At 33.7% G+C, this 22,318-nt stretch overlaps 2 protein-coding genes across 6 annotated transcripts in view; both read right to left on the reverse strand.

Annotated features, from left to right (window-relative positions):
- LOC115236321 (glutamyl aminopeptidase-like) overlaps positions 1–4,214 on the reverse strand; it is a 9,518-nt gene extending 5,304 nt beyond the window's left edge. The window contains exons 1-2 of one of the 4 annotated variants that reach the window (XM_029808695.1): positions 3,016–4,214; positions 1,342–1,638 (exon numbers count right to left, since the gene is read on the reverse strand). In XM_029808695.1, the coding sequence (XP_029664555.1) occupies positions 1,342–1,552 (211 nt within the window). In that variant the 5' untranslated portion in view covers positions 1,553–1,638; positions 3,016–4,214. Of the gene's footprint in view, positions 1–276; positions 368–411; positions 559–1,341; positions 1,639–3,015 lie in introns of those variants that run through there. The other 3 variants (XM_029808697.1, XM_029808698.1, XM_029808696.1) reach the window with 3 other exon arrangements.
- Positions 4,215–5,623: 1,409 nt separating this feature from the next.
- Positions 5,624–22,160, reverse strand: LOC115236376 (acyl-CoA Delta(11) desaturase-like). Of its 2 annotated transcripts, none has more exons than XM_029808783.1 (6): positions 18,070–19,391; positions 10,679–10,947; positions 10,310–10,440; positions 9,854–10,059; positions 9,551–9,733; positions 5,624–9,441 (listed from the first exon to the last, which is right to left on the reverse strand). In XM_029808783.1, exons 2-6 carry the CDS (start codon positions 10,932–10,934, stop codon positions 9,063–9,065), a joined length of 1,155 nt encoding a protein of 384 aa, XP_029664643.1. In that variant the 5' UTR covers positions 10,935–10,947; positions 18,070–19,391; the 3' UTR covers positions 5,624–9,062. The 2 variants fall into 2 exon arrangements, with proteins under 2 accessions (XP_029664643.1, XP_029664644.1); XM_029808784.1 differs by lacking the exon at positions 18,070–19,391 and adding an exon at positions 22,059–22,160 and having other exon boundaries at positions 9,063–9,441.
- Between the last annotated feature and the right edge of the window lie 158 nt (positions 22,161–22,318).

Genomic DNA, 22,318 nt, shown 5'->3' on the forward strand with positions numbered 1-22,318 from the left:
TATATATATATATATATGTATACAGATAAATATCAGTGCATAGTCTAGAACTAGCAATTTTTATTAATTTGTATTGCTAATATCACATGTGTTGACACAACTAATGAGGGTATGTAAAGCCGATTTTCCACAAAGAAGTTGAAAGAAAGATTTGACTACTGATTGAGTCTAAAAGTTTAAAAAGAAACATTAAGAACAGCGTATTTTCAGAAAGCGAACATTATGAACTATTTGTGATGATATTTATGGCAGATATTTATGCCAGATTTAACGCACAAATTATCATGTGAAATAACGAGCTGCCATATGCAAAGCGTTTTATGGCGCGTGATAAGTTTCTTTCAGCTGATCAGATCAGCTGTTCAGCAAAACATCGCGAAACTGAAGCGCCGCTACGATTAGTCCACTCACTTGTTTAAATTTAAATAACTGTATGTATTTAATCACTAAAATTGAACATTAAATTTTGTCGCTATAACGAAAGGCTACTTGACATTATGAAAGTAATCTCTTATAAGAGTTTATTGATCAGATGTTTATCTATAATATACAACACAACTCTAACCAATAGAAAAGTTCAAACAGGTAATTTTGTTGATAAACTCTTCTAAAGAATTATTCTAGCAATGTCAAGTAATTGTCAACAAAAGTATGTTTGGAAACAAATTTAAAATGGCTCTAGAAACGTATTACAAAAATTCTTAATGCGATGGATATATATACAATCTATTATATTTTCTTGTGCCCCGAGTGTAGGTAAAAAAAAATCGTGTGCAGATAAGATTTATTTATTTTTAAAAAAGAGAGATATCGAGCAAAACAGATTAATCTATCCATCTCTATGAGAAACAAGCAGTGACTTGTTTGTCTTACAAAGAACTCTAAAAGCCATGATACGTAAAAAAGTTTTGGTCATAACCGTAAGACCGTCTTACAAGGAAATAAAAATGTTTGACTGTAATTCGTCAATTTGCTTACGTCCTTACGGTTACGACTAAACTTTTTTAGGTATCATGGCCTCAAGGAAGCCTAAAATACAGAGGGAAAAAAAAGTTTTTTCGCTGTTCAAAATAGCATCCGAGAAACAACGGAAAATAGCTGTAAGTTCAAAGAGGTTTTCAAATTTACCGCCAAACGACCTCGTGATTCGCACGACAATCAGCTGACCACTAATTGCATACGCGCCATAAGTTGTGCAAAATATCTTTGCTGAAAGCGTTACGATCATAGAGAACAACTACAATAGTTGCTCAAATGGAGCAAGTTTGAAACACGTATAACATCACAAGTGGGATGTATTGTAAATTACATATCGCGACAAAAAATTCTTTATATTCTCACCGAATTGATAACTCGTCGCCTCAACAGCCTGGTCCAACAGAACGACCAACGTCGCTAAGCAAATGCAGATTAAACTCAGAACGAAGCAGGCGCCGCAGGCGAAGCAAAGGAGTACGGAAGCGGTGTTTTTATCACGAAATGATGTCGACGATGCCGTGTCAGGGCGATGCGCGCCCCCCCTCGACCGCGTCACGACTTTGTTATTGTCCATCGGGTAGTAGCACGCCACGAGGGACGCCGCGTAATTTAACTGCTCGTAGCACACTCACCAAAACTCAGGTAACAGTTTTTTAACACCTACAAACCAATTACTAATCGTAAGAAATACAATTAAAACACCTGTCAAAGATTAGAAACGATACAGAAACGAAACTGTAGAGACAAAACAAGGAAAAATAATCGCAGAATTTTTAAGATTGTCTAAAAAATATCGCTTCTTCACTCTCACAAAAAGATCTAAGCGAGATCATTCAGGTTAGTGCAAGCCAAAGAGTTCAGATATCTATGTGATATTTAAAGTATTTGCTCTCAGAGGTTTTTTTTTTTTTTATTTGACTCTGTGCTTCAAATAATCGTTGATCATTATGCAGATTTAAAGTTTAATAATTTTTATTATTTATTTACAATTTTAATTTACTTTAATTTTTAATAAAATTAGAGAGAAAGAGAAAGAGAGAGAGAGAGAGAGAGAGAGAGAGAGAGAGAGAGAGAGAGAGAGAGAGAGAGACACACACACAGAGAAAAAAAATACGCACCCTTTCCTCCTTCTTTCCCCGGTGACCGAACTTAAGCAGTCGCGCTCCAATCGTCCCGCATCATTTACGAACTCCTCGAAGAAGTTCGGCCACGAGTTGTTAAATACCCGAACCAACTCTCGGCGCGTACCGTTTCGCACGTGCGCCCCGTTTCTCTGTTTCTCTCTCTCTCTCTCTCTCTCTCTCTCTCTCTCTCTCTCGAGAGAGAGAGAGAGAGAGAGAGAGAGAGAGAGAGAGAGAGAGAGAGAGAGAGAGAGAGAGAGAGAGAGAGAGAGAGAGAGAGAGAGAGAGAGAGAACGAGAGAGAGAGAGAGAGAGAGAGAGAGAGAGAGAGAGAGAGAGAGAAACACACACATAGCGTAAAAATATTCACTAATAAGTATTTTTGCGTTACATGTTTGTAACATATAATTAACTGAAATAGGTCTTTTTATTTCTCCTCAGGGTAACAATACTAATTAACTGATAAGTACTTTCGCATTACACATATTTGATAACATCTTGTTTATTACTCCAATTTTTGCGAAGCATACTTTAATGCAGGCAATGAATAGCGATATAAACTCTCTTCTTTTAATGATTTCTTATAGAAATGAATTATTGTGTGCAATTAAAAGATATCGCATCACGCATATAATCCGCATTGATTAGAATAGACTAATATATAATTTACAGCACGCGTATTGCTTTGTACATACAAATTACATTTATTAAATTTAAAATTTTTTATTATATTATATTATGTTTTTATCGCGAAATTAAGCATCTTCACGAAGCTTAAACCCCTTATTAAAGGAACAATAACATATATGCACATGCGTCATTTCATGAATTACTTTTTCGACTCGTTGAATACATAAAATATGTTACCGTGTTGATTTTAATCAACTTATACGCAATAAATACCGTAAAACTTTTACCTAAATGCTCTCGAAAGATCAGGCGATATACGTGCAATAATCAGGCAGTATTACACTATACTGGTAGCGAAACAGATCGTATCTTCACATTACGAGCTAAAACTAGCAATTATGATGCAAAGTCCGTTTCGTTTACTTGCACTTTCTCGACTTCGTGATATGACTTCTCTCACTTTCGTCTTCGTATTACTTCATCGACGCGCAACAACTCACTTTGGCATAGCGATTATCATGCGAAACCGGAATAATATCATTTTTCGATTGCAATTGCTCTTATCACTGTGTTCTGCGAGTCTAAAAAATGTCACATCCGTCCAAGAGTTTTGCGATCTGTTTGATCAACAGTGAGCCGATTACTTCAATATATCTATCGACTTTCACCTCTTTTATCCTTCGGTTTAACACCACTTTCAGAGTAATCAAGGTAATCGTGTAATCTAATTTTGCTACAACAGTATTGATGCTGCATACTTTTTTATTCGCGGATTATTAATGTTACAATTAGAAACATATGGTATGAGAAGATAATAACGATATATTGATACATTAGTCTATGTAAATTTTGACAATTTTATCTTTCTCAATCATCATAGATTATTCAGCGAATTATTCTGCAAATTATTATTTCTAATAGAGATATGCAAAAGATTTCCTTTTTTCGTCGAGAATCAACGTCAGAATGTTCGAAATATGATTGTTTATCTTCTTACACATTCCTTTCACGACGCCTTTTGTAAAGCTGCTAATGCTAATTTATTTGCCTTTTTTGTGTTATTAAAAGAAGATACAATTTTATCAATCGACGTTTTTTTTTTCTCGGAAGATTTTTATTCATCCTTTACGCGATCTAGCTCACATTTCGCTCGTGGAGATTCTTTCAAACTCTAACGATCTCGTTGTAACATTTTCCGGTTGAGAATAAAGACGTAGGAAAGTATTTGTAAAGGAATATATTTCCTCTCCTTTTTTCTTCGAGTTACGGTTCGTGATTATGTTTTTCCTATGCTATCCGCTTTGTATAAGGTCCTTTGTTGCACAATAAACTAAAGCACAACCGAGGGTTCTTGAAATAAGAGATTCGCGAAGCTTCGTGGAAATGTCTCTCAGCTAAAAATTTGTCATCCTGTTTTGCTTGGATCTCTTCCTCGTACGATCATCCGATAGAAACTACGCGTCCAACCACCGTTGACATAAGCATACGACAGCCGATTTTATTACGAATATCGCTCTTAATTGGACATGACGCACCGTGACACGGCCGACTTGCATTCGAATTCGCGAGCAATTGAATCGAATTAGCCCTCGCGTACGTACATGTTCATTAACATTCGCCGAAATTGATGCAATTAGCGATCCCCGGCTGCGAGGCGAGGTGAATAAGTGGAGCGCACCCACACTATATTTTCGACAACTTAATTAAGAACGCCTGATTCATTTATCGCATAGTGACATTAAATCATATATGAATGAAATGGGAGAACGAAAATATATATCACTCTCTCTTTCTCTCTGCATCGAATATTAAAAAAGAATTACGGTAGAATAAAATTTTCAAATTTTTGACGGATATTTTATATGGCAAAATAAATTTTCAATTAAACGTTATGTCAATTCAAATATTTAAATGCCAACAAAATAAAAAAATATTTTATACAATTTCTAAATAGATATCTATGCAAATCTTGTCGAATCATAAGCATAAAAATAGCTGTAGGAAGTTACCGCATTATTGATGGATTTCATGATAATTGTGTAATTATGGCGAGACTTGAGATAGTTGCGATTGCTCAATCAATGTGATTTGTTTTCTCGTCACCTGCGCCGTTGGACACAGTGTATATAAACCTACATTTACCTACGTTTATATCTTATAAATCTTTGCAATAGGTTCTCGCGTAGAGAGAATTGCGAAAATATAAACGACTTGTTACGTACATCCGGCGAAAACCATTGCGGGGATCGTAAAACATTCACGGCAAACTTTCGGCAAACATTGTCGGTTACCTTGTCGAAGCTGCACACACACGGGAATATTATCGCGAATTACAAACACTGCAATGCACGATCGAGCGATTCCAAGTGGTATGCAGCGAACATGGCACGAAGATCTAGAAACAACAGAAATTTCGCAATTCAAAGTTACATAAACGAGTGCGAATGTCGCAAAGGTATGAGGAGACCTATTCTAGGAATCTTCGCGATTAAATAAAGCAATTATTGGCACTGTACGAAGGATACACACAGGATCTATATGATTTTTAAAGATAAAAATTGCAATATCGTTATTTTATTATCTCCGCAAAACGCGCCACAGAACTTGAGTAATAAGATTAAATTAAATCATCATAAACGAAATTAATAAATCTATTGATCTACACATACGCGCACATATACACACGCATAGACATTATTATATAATTATATCTATGGAGCAGATCTGCCCAACCCGTAGATCGCGACATTATTCTTATTATAATTAGCTTAATATGTTTGTCTATCGGTCATGAAATTCGATCACACTTTATTAAAGGTTGAGCAAGCCTGCTATATATAGAACATATGTATATATATATATATATGTATATATATAATCAAAAATTGGTATATCAATAACAATAATTTATTTATATATTATAAATACAGTGTGTATAAATATATCGATATTGTCTTAGCAAAATCTACACGTGAAACAAGAATGTAATTACAACGAAATGTTTTTCATTTTAACGCGGCTTATCTCATATAATATTATAAGCCATCTTGTCTTTTATCCCCTACAAACTATGCTTTTAAAACTTATAAGACACTACCGGTCCGTGTTAAAAAAGAAAAATGATTCATAACGAAAGTGCCAATTGTGTTATTCTCTTTAAATTTATATTTAAGATAGAAAAATTGTGGCTTTTCTCGCAGGGATCTCGCACTTGAATCAGTTATAATCTATGAATTTATCGAACAATCGTCTCTCAATCGTAGGGAAGAATTCTAAGTCATCACAGATATAAGTACAATAGATATACGCGCGCACGAGTTTACTGGTATAATAATACAAATTCAAGTATAGATTCGCACAAGTTATTTACGATGACGATTTGCGAAAGAATCTCGCGGAAATATAAATCAGAAGTAATAAAAGCAGCCATACATATAAAGATTAGTGTAAGGCAGAATAAATTTTGTGAATTTTTGGCAAGCTCGAATATTCTTATTAATTCTCTTAATCACAAAATTATACGATTCTTTCGACAAACGTCATTACAAATATACAGATTCGCAAAAATCCACGTGACTACTTGAATGTTAAGAAGACTCGTTCGTGCGAGATTTTTTATAATGATCTTTGTACAGTGATATATGTGACACTTGGTCAATTAAATCTGTTGTATCTGTTTACGCTCGTTTTTCTCATTCGTTATAACAATCACTATGATAAAACGATGCGGAGATTTTAATTGCGTGTCACGCAATTGACATTATACGCTCGAACAATGCACTTTCGTAACGATCGCTTTGCGAAATCGCTACTCGAGGCCGCGCCATCGGACACAAACCCAGCACATGACGATTATTTACGAAAGACAGACAAAATTCGGACCGCGTCGCGCGATGTCTCTCTGTCTCTCTCGGATCGTTCGTTAATTAATTACATAAGTAATATACGGCGGTCCGATTGCCATCGTATCATCTATAGAATTGATTATATCAGAGTCGATTGCTAATCGCCGATTTCTAATGCATCTCTGTATTAAGTGCGACACGAAAATAGTTTTGCGCGCGCGCAACTATGACTGGAATATTACTGCGATGCAATATTAATACATATTAATGCATATATTTATTATAATATTGATAAATATGACAACGCTAAATGATAGCACTATTGATAAAACCCAAATTGATAGCACTATAGTACCAGAAAGAATGTATATTTTGTGCTATAATTAAGAATGAAATAAATCTATAATTTACAAGATTTTTTGGATGCATCTTTCTAAAGCGTATTTTTTATGTTACGAACTTATTTCACATTTTTGCAATATTAAAGCAATATTAGCTTTAATTGTTATTAATCGTGATACATTCGTGATAATCACAACGAGAAACGTAGAAAAATAGCGATCGGTGTTGCAGTATCACGACAGCGAAAGTGACACATGAGCTTCTTATCATGTTGGAAGAAATCAGAGGTCAATTAAAACACGATATGAACGTTTAATAGTTTTGCTTGTACATACGAAATTAATGTGTGAGCTATTCTTCTACTCATCTATGTGATCAATAGTCGTTAAAACTTGAAATTGTTAACTGTCTTTCATATATTTACCAATTTCTTACCATCTTAATAATTTCCGCTTTTTATGAAGCGTGATAAACATTGGTTTTCGTATCCACATTATCGATTAACTTTAGGCTCTCTATTAAACTATACTACTCGATATTATACAACAGTGTTAAAAATCGATTACGATAACACGCTCTTTCGCGTTATGGTTATTAAAGAATTGACCACGAGATTTTGAAACAGTCTCGATACAAACTAATACGACCTAAAGTCAGTCATTCAGAAGGCCACAAATGAATTTGATTTCTAGGTACATAATGATTGTATGAAATGCCGGCACGTTAATTTGGATCGCCGGTCGATTATTTTGGGCGACTCGCTCGTATTAGATTGATTATGAGCATCTCACGCAACGCCTTATATATATTTTTCTTGAGTGGATACAACTGATGTGTGATAATATATAGAATATTCATTTGCATTTTATTTATGTGTCTTTCGATTAATTTGAAATATATTTTTCCTTGACGAAAAGATATTATAAGAATTAGAAATTTTTAATCTTCAAAATTAAATGCTTATGTAACTAATTCTCAAGTCACAAGTTTATTCTCTAAATTGAAATCCGCTTGGAATTAGATGGAGAATAAGATTTTATCTATTTGCATCTTAGAAGCATAGTTCTCGGAAAATATTTCATGTTTCAAAAAATTATATAAAAATTATTTATTTTTTGATCTTTTTTTAAGAAAAAAGCAAGTCTTTATTTGGTCAAATAATATATAGATAAAAAATAACTCTGTAAATTCGGTCAAAATCCTTGATAATAATCTTTTTTTTGTGAAACGTCGTGAAACCTTAATTAATTTTTCAACGAAGTCGAGCTTTTTTAAGAGAATATTATTTTAAAATGATGTAGAAGGCGCTTTTTGTGATCATAGATCCCCGATTGAAAACACTTGGATCGATCGATCCTCAAGTCCGATCGGTCTGAGAAAAAATCGCTGTGTCGAGCCTTAAGATTTATTTCTTTTTCCTCATTTGTTGTAAGTTAATCAAATTCGCGACGTTTTTCAACAGCCGATTTGAAGAGAGGAACAACAGTACACAGACACAACATGAGTAATATTATAGATATAATAAATATTAATTGACATCGTTAAAACGATTGATCACTCTTCTTTGGGTGATTATTTTTGAATGTAGCAATAATTTTCTTGAAATTTCAAACGTGCGCATTCGACGACTATTACGATGTCTTTGTCTTGACGTATAAGACATTAGTGGCGATTTTTTTTAACACATCGTTTTTTATGTATTTGTATAAATTTGTATAAAAACCGTATTTTTAAAATCAATTCTCGCATAGAAATAATTCATAATGCAAGAGTAGTATACAGAACGAGATGTAAGATGAAATGATACTCAATTAAAATTTCAGACTGGAATAATTATTGAATGCAGATTGAAATAATTATTGAATGCAAATTGAAATAATTATTAAATATGCATAAAGTCAAATTATGTAATTATGTGTTCTTCTGTTTAATATGTTAAAAAAAATTTTGTATCACATTTGTGTCAACAAATGTGATATTTCCATCGGCTGCATAATTTGCACGAGAGTTGATCGAAAAGAAATAATATAAATTTTGTTGCCATTGTTATGTCATCAATTTTCAACATCATCCATCGGCGATATATTTCGTCGAATATTCTACGCATATTCTACGCAGTACTGGCTTGATACCAGAAAAATTGGATCTCAGTCGCCTTTGTTGATTATCTCGACCTTTTGCATATCCTCAGCAGCCATATCAGTATCGCCCCAACCCCATATAGCACCATCGTGCGTATGATGGTGCGTATGATGGTGCGTATTGTGATGATCGGTCGTTCGCTTATACCTCGTACCGTCGCCCGTTTTGGCAGCGCGTTTCTTCACTAAGGTATGCGCTACGGTCTTCAAATCGTACGCCCAGCCGATCCAGGCAAAGAAATCGATGAAGGCGGTGGTGAAGTTGGTGCGATAGTTGCCCAGCTCGGCGGCTTTGTAATCCCACGGGAAAACATGATGGTAATTGTGCCAGCCTTCACCGAAGGCGCTGATGGCGACGCTGTAACTGTCGGTGGGGCTGATGGTGCTACGAAAAAAAAAACAAAAAAAAAACGACGTGAACGTGCGTTCTTATCTCCACTTACATAGGAACAGGATTATCAATCATGACGTATCAGATCTTCGATAATGCTTACTTGTCGTACGGTTTCATGCCCCAGATATGAGCTGCAGAATTCACCAGCCAAGTCAGATTAAGCGAGAACGTGTATCTGAAGACGGTAGCGTACCACGCGTACATGGGTTTCTCGTTCCAGAAGTGGCATGGTATCCAGGTGGGCAGTAGGAAGCAGAAAAGCGGCATCAGAATAATATACAGTCTGTAAAATGTAAACTTATTTGACGATGCCGGACAATGATCTATTATAAGAGCTCGATATATATTTCGTTGATTAATTTTCTCAAAGAACAATGCCTTTTTTAATGACGAATTAACGTACCTGCGTTGCCATACGACGACGGGGTCCTTCTCGAGATCGCTCATATCGATTGTAGCACCCTTATTAATGACGTCCGGATGCTTGCGAATCAAGAGCCACCCCATGTGCGAGAAGAAGAAACCTCTCTGCGCGTTATGCGGATCGGCATCCGTATCTGTGAATTTATGGTGAACTCTGTGATCCCTCACCCATTCGTAAATGTGATTCTGCGAAATGTAATTAGATAATTAAATAACAATTATAATAACAACCCCTTAAATAATTTTTCTTCTATTAAATGTTATTTAATTTAATTAATTTTATTTAATTTCTCTATTAAACGCTTTCTTGATAAAAACAATGCTTTTTTTTTAATTTTTGATATTTAAACGATATATTTAAACATCGGGATAATAATCAATGTTTTTTAATATGCATATAAATAAGTTTGTTTAATGATATTGCTGGAAAATTTACCTGAAAAGCCATGGTCTGAAAAATCATAAGAATGATTCTCATTGGCCATTTTGCTTTATAAGACCGATGGGCCCACAATCTGTGAGCACCTCCTGTAACACCAACAGCTGCAAAACCTGCGACTATGATGACTGAAAAAAAAGAAATTAAATTAAATTTAACTACACAACGCCATGAGATCTTTCAAAAGTAACAAGCAACCCGCAGTTATTATTATTATTTTTTATTACAATTACATAACACGGAAATCTACCAGTTTTTTGCTCTATCTATTTTTTATTGTAATTATTCTTAGAAATTAATTGATTGTAATTAAGAGAAAAAAATTAATTAAGTAGATATTTTAAAAGATATATAAATAGGACGTACCCCAAAGAAATGTGTAAAATTTGGCAGCCACTGTTAAAATATACAGTCCATAAAGCGCACCCAAATGAAGATAAAGGAAAGCTATCACATTTCTCCAAACGATCTTCCATTGATATTTGGGTTTCGAATTTTGTGTCTTTTGCAGCGGCACTTTTTGCGTCATCGTTTTTTCTGTCGCATCTTTTTTCTGCGATACATCTTGCTGGGAAGCTTCGAGGAATAAAGTCGCTGAGCTACCGAATAAATTCGGCGCCATATTGCTGAAATATCTGTAATGAATATTTAACGTTGTAAAGTAGAAAAAAAATACATGTTTTTGTGGCATTTCATATGTTAAAATATTTGCTATATTCTGTGATTTTTTTATTTATCTGTTAAAACGAAAAATTATTACTCGTATATCGTTAATTTCATTGACTGGTTATACAAATAATAGCCGGGATATCAGCGAAATATTAATACTGGTATAAACTTCGACATTCTTCCGGCTATTTCGAACATTTTGCTTCTGCTTCTTCTTTTTTGTTGCCACATATACGTATAAAATAACGGGACGGTATTTCCATTGTCACGTCGCACCATTAGCCAAAGATTAACGGCTCTTTAATGGCTTTCGACGCGCGTTACGTACAACGTCGAACGATCTCGTTACGGCTTTCCAGGATATTGTGTGCGGTTAATGTGCTATATACACACGTGTGGAAAGTATGCGCGCGGAAAAGAGATTTTTTTTTTTTAAACTTCGAGCGCTTCGACTTTCGACACATCGAAGGAGCGTCCGTGGTCTGTCTCGTGAGAATGACATTTCTGAATTGTGCACGAAGCGAAGTGCGGTCGAGAACAGAACACGACGGTGACGGCCCTTGGCGACGAAGAAGCGGTACGCGATTGTTGCACCAGAGCAGTCTGGTAATCATCAGTTACATTACATTAGCGCGCAATTTTATTGCGGTTCAGCGGGGAACGGATTTCCATTTTATGAGAAGCGCTTTCCATTTTCGTGGAAACGTCATGATCATGAATCATTAGATAAAATTGTGAATTTTTTCATCTCGAATATTACGTTTCAAAAGGCGTCGTGAGATTTAAAGATTTCAATCATTGATATTGCGTCACCAATTTACCGAGCTAGTATTATAAACCGCAAGTTAACGAAATACTGCAGCAAATATAAGATTCCTAATCTCACAGAAGAAGCGAAAACGAGCTTCGACGGTTAGTTCTTATTTGAATTAATTGTATCAACGAGAAAGTTCCGATAAGATGCTTAAAGTAAATGTTCCGAACTAAACACGCTTTCATGTTTTTGCCGCGTTCTAATTACGCACGAAGTGGTCATCCCTCCTTTCCGTTCTGCGACCCTGACGACGTGAAGACGACGCGAGTTATGTAGGTGCCCTACTTCTAAATTCCTTTCTTTCGACGACTGCGTTCTCTCGTTGAGAGTCTACGTAACTTAACGAAACTTGATTCGCGATGAACGTTTGTATCAAGGAGTCTGCGTGAAAAAATTTAATCATCGCATTAATCGATGATAAATATCAACATATGTGCCCCACATATGTGTATTATACATCTGATAAATTCGACTATAATGTATCATTATTTTAACGATTTCCTGGAATTTATTTGTAATTTATATGATATTATTAATTAAATTGAAGGTGTGTTATGGATTATTTATCGAGACATGTTACTCTTTCTTCGAAGCATTTTCGACAACGAACATTTTTTACTTTCTTTGATATGTCGATCTACGATAGATGATGCAGTTCAAAGTTTCTTCTAAACTGTTATCAGAGGAAAAAATAAAGCTTCTACAATGAAATCAAGCAGAATCTATATTGAAAAATAATAAAATTACGAAGTTACTTTCGCTATCGTTCGCGATTGAGCTCTGCTCATTGATTGTCATCGCACAAGTATCATTATAATAATTCTAGAATGATTAAAGATATCTGCAGATTTTTTGTGCGTATAATATTATCCTCTTGATAATATTATGACGAAAATATACATTTTCACAATTTTTTCATATTTCTTAAGAAATATAGCTGCGCTAGTAAATTATTTATACACTATTATTATCAATTTTAAGAAAGAGAGGGGAGAACAAATGAAAATATATTATATTACATTATTATATATTATACTTTCTACATGACAGCAGATATTAAATATAAAAGTTTAAATATCACGTTGGAAATGTTCATGTGTATTTCTCTTAAAGAATTACCTATGATGTGTACAACGTCAACTGTTAATCATTGTAGACATTCGAGACAAAAATGCAGTATAAGCGAATGATTGACTGACGCCAATATATTAACATTTTGTCCAGAGTAATGTAGGTTGATGTATTATTTCCAAAGAAACTTATGCTCTTTTTCGTAACGGTGTGTCATAAATTCTTATTTAACTATCTAATTTATGATGATAATATAGCTATATATAAGAGGCTTTCAAACTTTACGAAGCTATCAAAGAGAAAGGCATATAATTAGTATAAGAATATTAGTGCATATCTTTGGATTTCTAAATAAAAAAACGAGATGTCTAAAATGGACTGAAAGAAATTTATCAGCCACGCGTGATAACCATTATCTATCATAGAATCAGCTATAAAGCAAGGCCTATATTTAAAATAGCAAATACAATTATTATCCTCTTGATTGTATTTGCCTCTATAAGTTAATTAGTCCAATAGACGCGTTTATTGCTTGCTATCGTCTTTGATTGGCATATTCAATTTTGCTTTTCAATATACGTCATTGGCAAATGTCATTTTCACCGTTCTTCTTTGACTCAAAGAGAAAAGATCCAACGTGCTGAGGGGTTAATTATGGATTGACTATAAGTCAGTAGTACAGCTATCTCCTCGTTTTCTGCAACAATATCGCTGTCATGCAAACGGTAAAGGACGGACGAATAATCCTCGTGAAAGCGCTATCAAAGGCATATGGTTTCCGATCTTACAATCGGCGCAATTTGAAATTCCATGATAACCACATTTATCGCAAAAGAGAGACGCAATCAATATTAAATTAAATTAAGTTTTTTTTATAAAGATGCTATTACGAGTTAAAAGTGCATTCTGAAATAGAACAACTCGTATTTTTTTATTTTATACTTTTTTTGACTTTATAAACACGCATGAAAAAAAAAATAAGAATCAATCCTGAATAAATAGATAAATTTTGAAGTCAAGTTCTGAATTTTTCTAGATGCATCTAGTCAAATATAGAATATTATATCTGTAAAGAATGTATTTTTAAACAACTCGAAATTAATAATAAACATATAAGAATCATATAAAATGAATATTTTGAATTAAATGCTACATGCTACTAGAGATACTGAAAGATATATTCCTGTCCTTATGACTTCATAACGTGCCGAACGATGCATTTACGATGCGTGCGTTTCTCTTCCATACCGTAGGCTTAGCACAGAAGAGTGCCAGAGATCTTCTAGTAAAAGTGCTCGCGGCATGCCTTCGAAACGGTACATGATGTAGTTGGATAGAACACGTTTAAGATGCGGAGAAAGGGGACCAATGGACGAGGGATGTTGGTGAAATGAGGAAGAACACATAAGTAATGACGGCGCGCGCAAACAGGAACAGGTTCTTCGGAAAGCAGGCCAATGGCGTCTTTGAGGTCATTGCCAATCGTGGATCGAAATTCCTATTCTCACTTGACGAGTCACCCAGCCCGAGATCACGTAGCACTTTACATTTTCGGTTACAGACCGAGCTGAGCCTGTCGTAGTTTATAAAAGAAGTCACGTACGAAAAGCTTACAACAATTGTCGCGATATGCGGAAGAAATGGAAAACTTTCGTGCGACCATGCAAGCACGTTTTCCTGTTTTTTTTTTTTTTTAAATTCCGATCGATCGAAAAGATATCAACATTTTATAAAAACAAAAAATAACAAAAAATAAACAAACAAAAATAACAAAAAGTCAAAGATGATAAACTGATAATTATTGAATAATCAGAAATTAAAAAAATATAAGAAGTGATTTTCTGATCGAGCATTTAGATGTTATTGATTATTGATAACGCATTAAATGGTTTTTCAAATCGAGGATGAATGCTCACCGATGGTTTAAAGAAAGCTGAGAATGTTAAAGAGAAGCGTGACCTACTAATCCCATGGCACATGGTGTCTTCTCTCGAGATTAAACGTTTGCTGCTACACGTAGCATCGGTTAACTATCGCACAAGTTATCTTTAAGACGCGTCTATTTGATTTATTCAACGTAAAGTCTCGAAAGAATTTTATTCTACATTTTCGATTTATTTTGGCACGAGGAATCATCTCCTTTTTATTTTTTGCACATTTTTCGACTCGCTCATATAACACATCGAAACTTTATATCTTTATTCAACATAGTTATTGTTTTTTGTATATAAAATATGTATAATAATCCACAAGGACATAATCTCGGAGACAGAAGTCTTCAAGGAATAACAGAAAATTTTCTCATTGTTTCCTCTAACAGTCTTTTATGTCCTTCGCCATACATAACACGATTACGAGACTGCAAATTGCGTAAAGCAATGCGCGTGAAAATTACAGAACGAAATCGGTACAATTGCATTTCGAATGTATCGTTGCGGTTTAGCTCATTCATTTTATCAACAAATCCAAACTGTCGTTCATAAATCATTTTTTTGCGGCATTTCTCACGATATTGGGTTACATTAAGAAAAAAAATATCGCGTTCGAAAATTAATTGCAATTATTTTAAATAAACGCTTTATTCTCAAAGTAATTAATAGAGACTATGATAATATAAATGCATGAATAATCGAGAAAAATCAATGTTATATATATATATATATCTCTAACGCGTTAGTTTTCGCCGTATGAACGATAGTTTATTTTCCTTCTATATCAGTATTTTATTTTTGTAACTTTGCCTTTCTTTCTCCATTTCCTCATAATTTTACTTTTAGTTGTACGGATTGCATACAAACGAAACTCGAGCACGTGTTGCAATGTAATTATGTTGCAGCGAAATTGCTCTCTCTCTCTCTATTCGCGTAAACCGCTCTGCCGCTTTAATCCTTAACTGCCGCATTTTGCATTTTGTTGTGTGTCGTCTCGAAACTATATTGTGCTAATTGTACACAAAATATGTTAACAAGGTTATCCTATTTAATAAAAAGTCATTGCATTATCTCATCTATCAAAAAATATGAAATCACAATATTTAATAAAAATTTATATGAGCTTTTTCTCAGAAACTCTGATAAAGACACAAATTGCTGTTGCATATTATGGATGATAGCTTAATAATTTAAGAGAGAGAGAGAGAGAGAGAGAGAGAGAGAGAGAGAGAGAGCGGTAAGCAAAAGAGAGAGCGAGAGAGAAAGAGAAAGAGAGAGAGAAATATATGCGTGTGTTGCATAAATTAAAAATTTTTTATTATGTAAATATAAGATTTTTTTGCATAGTTCTGTTTTTCGCTTGCTAAAATTGTAAACGTCTGAGCAATTTGACTTGACTAATATAAGAAATTTGATGCTCACAAGAATGCATTTTATCTCCCCATTTTAATAAAGATATTGAATATTCGATTAAAAATAGAACATGTATAACAAAATATTTCAATGTTTACATAATAAATTATGTTATATACATTTATTGGGTCCATTACGAGTTTTCAGGAAATCCGACTCCATTCTAATAAGCAGGGCAGCCGTTTAAGAAAATGTGCCGTAGAGGATAGAGATACATATGTTGCATAAATTTAAAAGTCATTATAATATATAATTTACATATCAATATATAACTTTTTGTGCTTTTTGATCGTCGACACTTTGAACGTCAGAAATGAAAATCCGAGCTAACTTATGTAAGAAATTCGATGCTCAATTACGCATTTTATTCTTCTGTACATCACAGGCTTTGAATATGAACAAAACAACGACTAAGCACGAAACACATTGAGAATGTCAACGTGTACAGCGAAATATTTCGGCGTTCACGTGACAACGATTATGTTATACAGCATGTACTGTGCCCATTAGGAGAGTCTCCACGAGATTCTATTCGATCCCGCTCTGATAAGCAGGACAATAGTTCCAATAAGTGTGCCGTACATATTTGTTGGCGCAACAAATGGGAAAATTTTAAACATCAGCGGAGAAAAGAGAAGATTTGAACCTCTTTCTAGATGCAATCGAAGAAATGCGAAAATAAAAAAAAAATTATGCGTTATATATACATGTGCTTACACAAAGCATCCTAAAATTATTCGCGATAGTCTTATAGATTCTTTGACCGATTTTGAAATCTGCCAATCGATATCTGTCAACGAAAATGTCGAGCCGCATACAAAGTAAATTTACAAAGTCAACATTTGAAGAAGATTCGAACTAAGAAATTTCAAATAAAATTAAGATCAGGTAAAAATAGTTTTGAACTAACTAAACTTTAGAAGGAAAAATAGATAACGAACTTTTTTGTTTAATCTTGTCTAATCAAGAAATTTTTTAACAGATTTTTTTATTTAAGACTTACTTGCAAGCCTGTATAACGTCAAATATTTAAAAAATGCGATATAAATAATGATCACGTTTTCGTTGCGTTATAGATTCTTCGATTCCAAAAACTTTTGAGAGTTTTAGTTTTTTTAGGGAAAAAGTCTTCACGCTCCGCATCTTTTCGAAATTACAGTCACATAATAGGAGATATGTATAATCGTACATTGAAAATAATCAGGCATTTTGAGTATCAATTTGTGTCACAACGGAATTGTTCGACAAACAATTGTCGTGTATATTTAAAGATTCTCTATTTGTTAACTGAAGAGCATCCGTTACTCGCCCATTTGGAAGGCGACGAAAGGAACGAATGTTTTTTCGTTTTTTTTCCTTCTCTTTTCTCTTCTCTCTCTCTCTCTCTCTCTCTCTCTCCCTCTCTCTCTATTCTCTTTTAAAACTGCAGTGTATTGATAGTCAGTAACAAGGACTTTACTTTAAATATATCGTACACTCATGTCAGAGAAGTAATATAGAGAAAATGTCGAACAGAGAGATTTTATCATAAAATTTACGATCAATTATGTTCGTGCCAATTTTTTTTTTTTTTTTTTTTTATTTGCCATATTACAATCTAGACATGCAAATATTATTTTACAATTAAATAATTTAAATTAGCATTTTGCGATCAGATTTTGGAGAGAAACATCTCAACGTGTAAACTTTATCGATAGCAACCAATTCGCCGCCAACTATCTAAAATTTGTGTACTGCTCATATCTTTTTGTCTAAGACGGTAATTATATTTAAGAATGTAATGCATTATGTCACGCATTATGGCGTATTATAAATTCAAAAAGTCAGAAAAGCTCGCGATAATAGATCAGACAACTTACGGGCGAATGTGGATGGGATCGCAGCTTACTTCCCGCGAGGATCACGATAGCGAGTTCGATATTGGACACGGAGACTTGCGACGATTCTTTCCTGAATGGAGGGTCCGATCTGGTAGCGAGTTCACTACGAAATACCGAGATGTTGGAGCGTATGTCCCACTTATCAGCTTCGCGCCGTGTAAAACGACAACCGTCAACGAAACTTCCCCCTCCCTCTACCCTTCATTCGTGGCAATTGTCCTAAAAAGCACAACTGCAAAAGGATGAGCCCCCTTCCCTACGGTTCTCACGTGAAGAGCAAGCAGCTCTGGCGGAAGTGACACAAAAATTGAAATCATAACGCAACTCGCTTTTTCGAAATCAATAGTTCGATTGATAGAAAATGTGTTTTTCTCATTCTTATGATCTGAAGCAGTGACCCAGAATTAATGTTATATTGTGCTTTGCAAATCAATTGCAATTTGCCAATCGGTGAATTTTATTGTATGCAAATCATCAGTTTGCAAACAGCGCGTCTATTTTAATTACGTAATTTTTCAATTTTAAGTTTTCCCATAATTTACATACCTTCCAGAGCATTATCCATTAAAAAAATTGCTACTTATCGAGCTAGCTTTATTTATAAAAATGTTTATAAAATGGTCTTTTTGTAAAGAGTTTAATTTTTATAATCGAATTATTCAGCTTTTGTAAATCCGATAATAAATCTGCGAAAAATTGATTATATTGATACATACATAAAGATTCAATACGAATTTTCGCGCGTGTATTTTTCAACTTCGAAACTCGACGGAAACAAAAGTCGTATTATCATTTCGAAATTCAACAAAAATAAAAGTTACATTCATTATTTTACCAATCCACGAACGTTGAATCTACGAAAAAATTAATAATATGTTATATAAATAATAGTTAATAGATGTAACGACCGACACTATAATCCAGATCGAGAATGAAAGCTGCGTTTTGCGGTCTCCTTCTCCAATGACGGAGAAGAAATCTCGGCGGAGACATATTGGAAACATAAAAACTTTTTGTCATATGCACCGATATTTTGCATGCGGAATTTTCTTTGCACAATTTTATATTAGTTTTGTAATTTATTTCTGCTTAATATATATATAAATTATTTAATTTGAAATTTGACCGCAATAACAAATGGTGTGTATGTCGAGTTTTAAAATTCCAATTCAATCTTTACATATTTTTATCCATGCTGAAGATGGACCAAAAAACGATCCGAAACGTACATTTTTAATGTACATTTGTTAATAAAATTTAATAATAATAAATTTGCGCACCAATATCGGCGCTTTGGCTCTTATCTGCCAATTTTCCCATTTAATTGTTCGTACCTTGAAGCCTATTGCTGTTATTATTAAAATTAAATGTGCATAAGATGGTCACGTAATTACACGGGGTACGTAATTATGTGATATACGAAGTTACCACTAATAAAAATAAAAAAAATATCTATATTAAATTTACAATTAAAATAATAAAATTAAAATGATAAAATTAAAATGATAAATTAAAATGATAATAATTTTTTGCAAACATAATGTAATACATTATATGGTAAAGAATTAGAATTTTACATACAAAATAAAGCTAAAATTAAAAATTCTAAGCTATACAAGAAAATATTATATCAATGGACCTAACAAATATAAGAAAATAATTAACGATAATTGACATTTCGTTAGATCATGAGTCATTTCTTTGAGTCATTTTTTCCGTTGCGTCGAAAAAGAGTCATCCCGATAAAGCGTTCGCGATGTTAAAACTAACAATAAGTGAGAACGGTTTTACGTTCGTCCGTCAAACATTTGTTGTGCATAAATTGTCAGTGCATTACCAAGCCAATATTAACAGCAGAATAATAACAGCAGTAGGCTTAAGGTTCAAACAATTAAATGGGAAAATTGGCAGATAAGAGCCAAAGCGCCGATATTGTTGCGCAAATTTATTATTATTAAATTTTATTGACAAATGTGCATTAAAAATGTTTGCTTCGAACCGTTTTTTGGTCCATCTTTAGCATAGATATAAATATATAAAGATTAAACTGGAATTTTAAAACTCGACATACACAACATTTGTTATTGCAGTCAAATTTTAAATCAAAATTGATAATCAGAAAGGAAGGCTCACTAAATCCCGCGTAGAATTTGTACAAATAAGTGGACAACGTCCAAATGCCATCGCCACACATATATCGTCGGTGATTTACAATATGACCATTATATTATATTTGTTTTTTAATTTCTTTTTGATTATTTTTTTAATTTGAAATTTGACTGCAACAACAAATGTTGTATATGTCGAGTTATATAATTCCAATTTAATCTTTATATATTTATACTCATGCTGAAGATTATGGACCAAAAAACTGTTCAAAACGTACATTTTTAATACACATTTGTTAATAAAATTTAACAATAATAAGTTCGCGCACCGATACCCGCGCCTTGGCTCTTATCTACCGGTTTTCTCACTTAATTAGCCAATATTGAATTAGAGATAAAGAGATGAACCGTGGAACTTCGTCAAGGTTGTCCTTTCCGGTTAAAATTCTGATAGCAGCGTCGCTTTAGATTTCATAAAATACGATTATGTATCGATCAAATAAATATATGACTAATTTTTAAATTAAATATATGAGTATCGAGAAGAGAGAAGCACAAATAGCAATCAAAGACTTAGGAAGAAAGACTAGTCAAATGAAATTATAAATACTTTCTGAAGCAAAATAAATTTTATCGTTTAAAAAACATGTAAATTATTAGTAATTACCTGATAATTGGGGTTTAACTAATTTAATTTTTTCAACAAAAAATATTAATTTAAAATAAAATATTAATAAAAATGTTGATATTATCAATAGATTTTTTAATCATTTTCATGATTTTTCGTGATATTGCGCTGAGATATGAGAAAAAGTTTAAGACAATAATTCTATTTTGATTATTTTATAAATATGGGCAGTGTGTGTTGTGATGTGACGTGATATGTCATTTGGCGCACAAGCGATCCGGAATACTGAATCATAAATAATCTCCCGGAAAAACTTTGTTGATGTTAAAAGACACGTAACATAAAATATTTAATAACTCAGACATGTGGCACAAAAAAGATTTAATAAACAAGTAATGTATGTAGTAAGCAAATAATTTGCTTTCATAAAGTTGCAACGCACGACCAGATGTATAGCATTTTAAAGTGTATAATGTTAATTTTATAATAATAAATTGTATTAAAACTTATTAAATTTTTCATAAATGCGACAAATATTGATTGTATTTTTTTAATCTCTTCATAAAATTCTTAAAATATATTTTGATTTAAAGAGATTGACCCTTGCATTAGACAATGTTAATAATATTTAAACGAGCACTTTATTAAATGTAGAATTATTTGTCGACATTAATTCTCGCGTTATGGAAAGTTAATTAATCAGTAGAACGTTTATAGATACAGAGTGATCCGAAAGAAAATGTAAATTCTGTGTAAACTGTATAGACCGATAATTAACTAATTATAATATTCCCAACAATCTCTGTACAATTAATTAGATTTTGTGATGGAATTACGAGGTAAGTTTCTCGCACTTATATGCCGACAAGTCGCACGTACAATCGCATGTAGGATTGTATCAGAAGCCCTCGATTCGCGTCGCGAATCATACAGTTCGGCGAGTGAAAACAGTCGTGATTGACTTGCGAGAGAATAAAAAGGAAATGAACGAACGCGCGAATGATGAGAGAATTCTGGCTCGGCTGGTCGACGCAACCCTCTGCGATCACCTCGGGCAAGGGTCACGCATCCCATCCCCGAAGGGTGTCCTCACTCTCGTCGACGTCACGGTCGCGATCCCGATCTTTGCACCATGATTTTTCCCTCGCTTTGCGAGAAGTGCATGCGCGAGCGAGTCGAGATGTTTCGTTCGCGAAAAATATCGAATAGAAATAGTAAAGACAATACAGTACCCGGATGGTGCCGGCTGGTCCGATTGATCCGCAGCGCCACTACTGCCATATCCGAGTCCACGGGGTAGAGGAATCGCCGTTCTTTCGGTCGATACGCAATGCCTTAGAGGGAGAGAGAAACGATTAGCGTGGATACATAATTTTTAGCTCGTTCTTTCAAAAATTACTCGAAATTACTCGAAAAATTCGAATTTAATTTAACTCTTTTTTTAAATCTTAATATGGATAAATTAATTTAAGTTTGTGAATTTTAATATATA

The sequence above is a fragment of the Formica exsecta genome, unplaced genomic scaffold, assembly GCF_003651465.1.
Source record: "Formica exsecta isolate Colony F162 unplaced genomic scaffold, ASM365146v1 scaffold247, whole genome shotgun sequence".
In the NCBI taxonomy this organism is placed as follows: domain Eukaryota; kingdom Metazoa; phylum Arthropoda; class Insecta; order Hymenoptera; family Formicidae; genus Formica; species Formica exsecta.

Excerpts from the sequence above, each read along its gene's own strand:
- LOC115236376 (XM_029808783.1), bottom strand. The coding sequence starts at position 10,934 with ATGGCGCCGAATTTATTCGGTAGCTCAGCGACTTTATTCCTCGAAGCT. Across the intron at positions 10,060-10,309 it reads TTCAGACCATGGCTTTTCAG|AATCACATTTACGAATGGGT; the intron begins GTAAATTTTCCA and ends TACATTTCGCAG. Across the intron at positions 9,734-9,853 it reads GTCGTCGTATGGCAACGCAG|ACTGTATATTATTCTGATGC; the intron begins GTACGTTAATTC and ends TACATTTTACAG.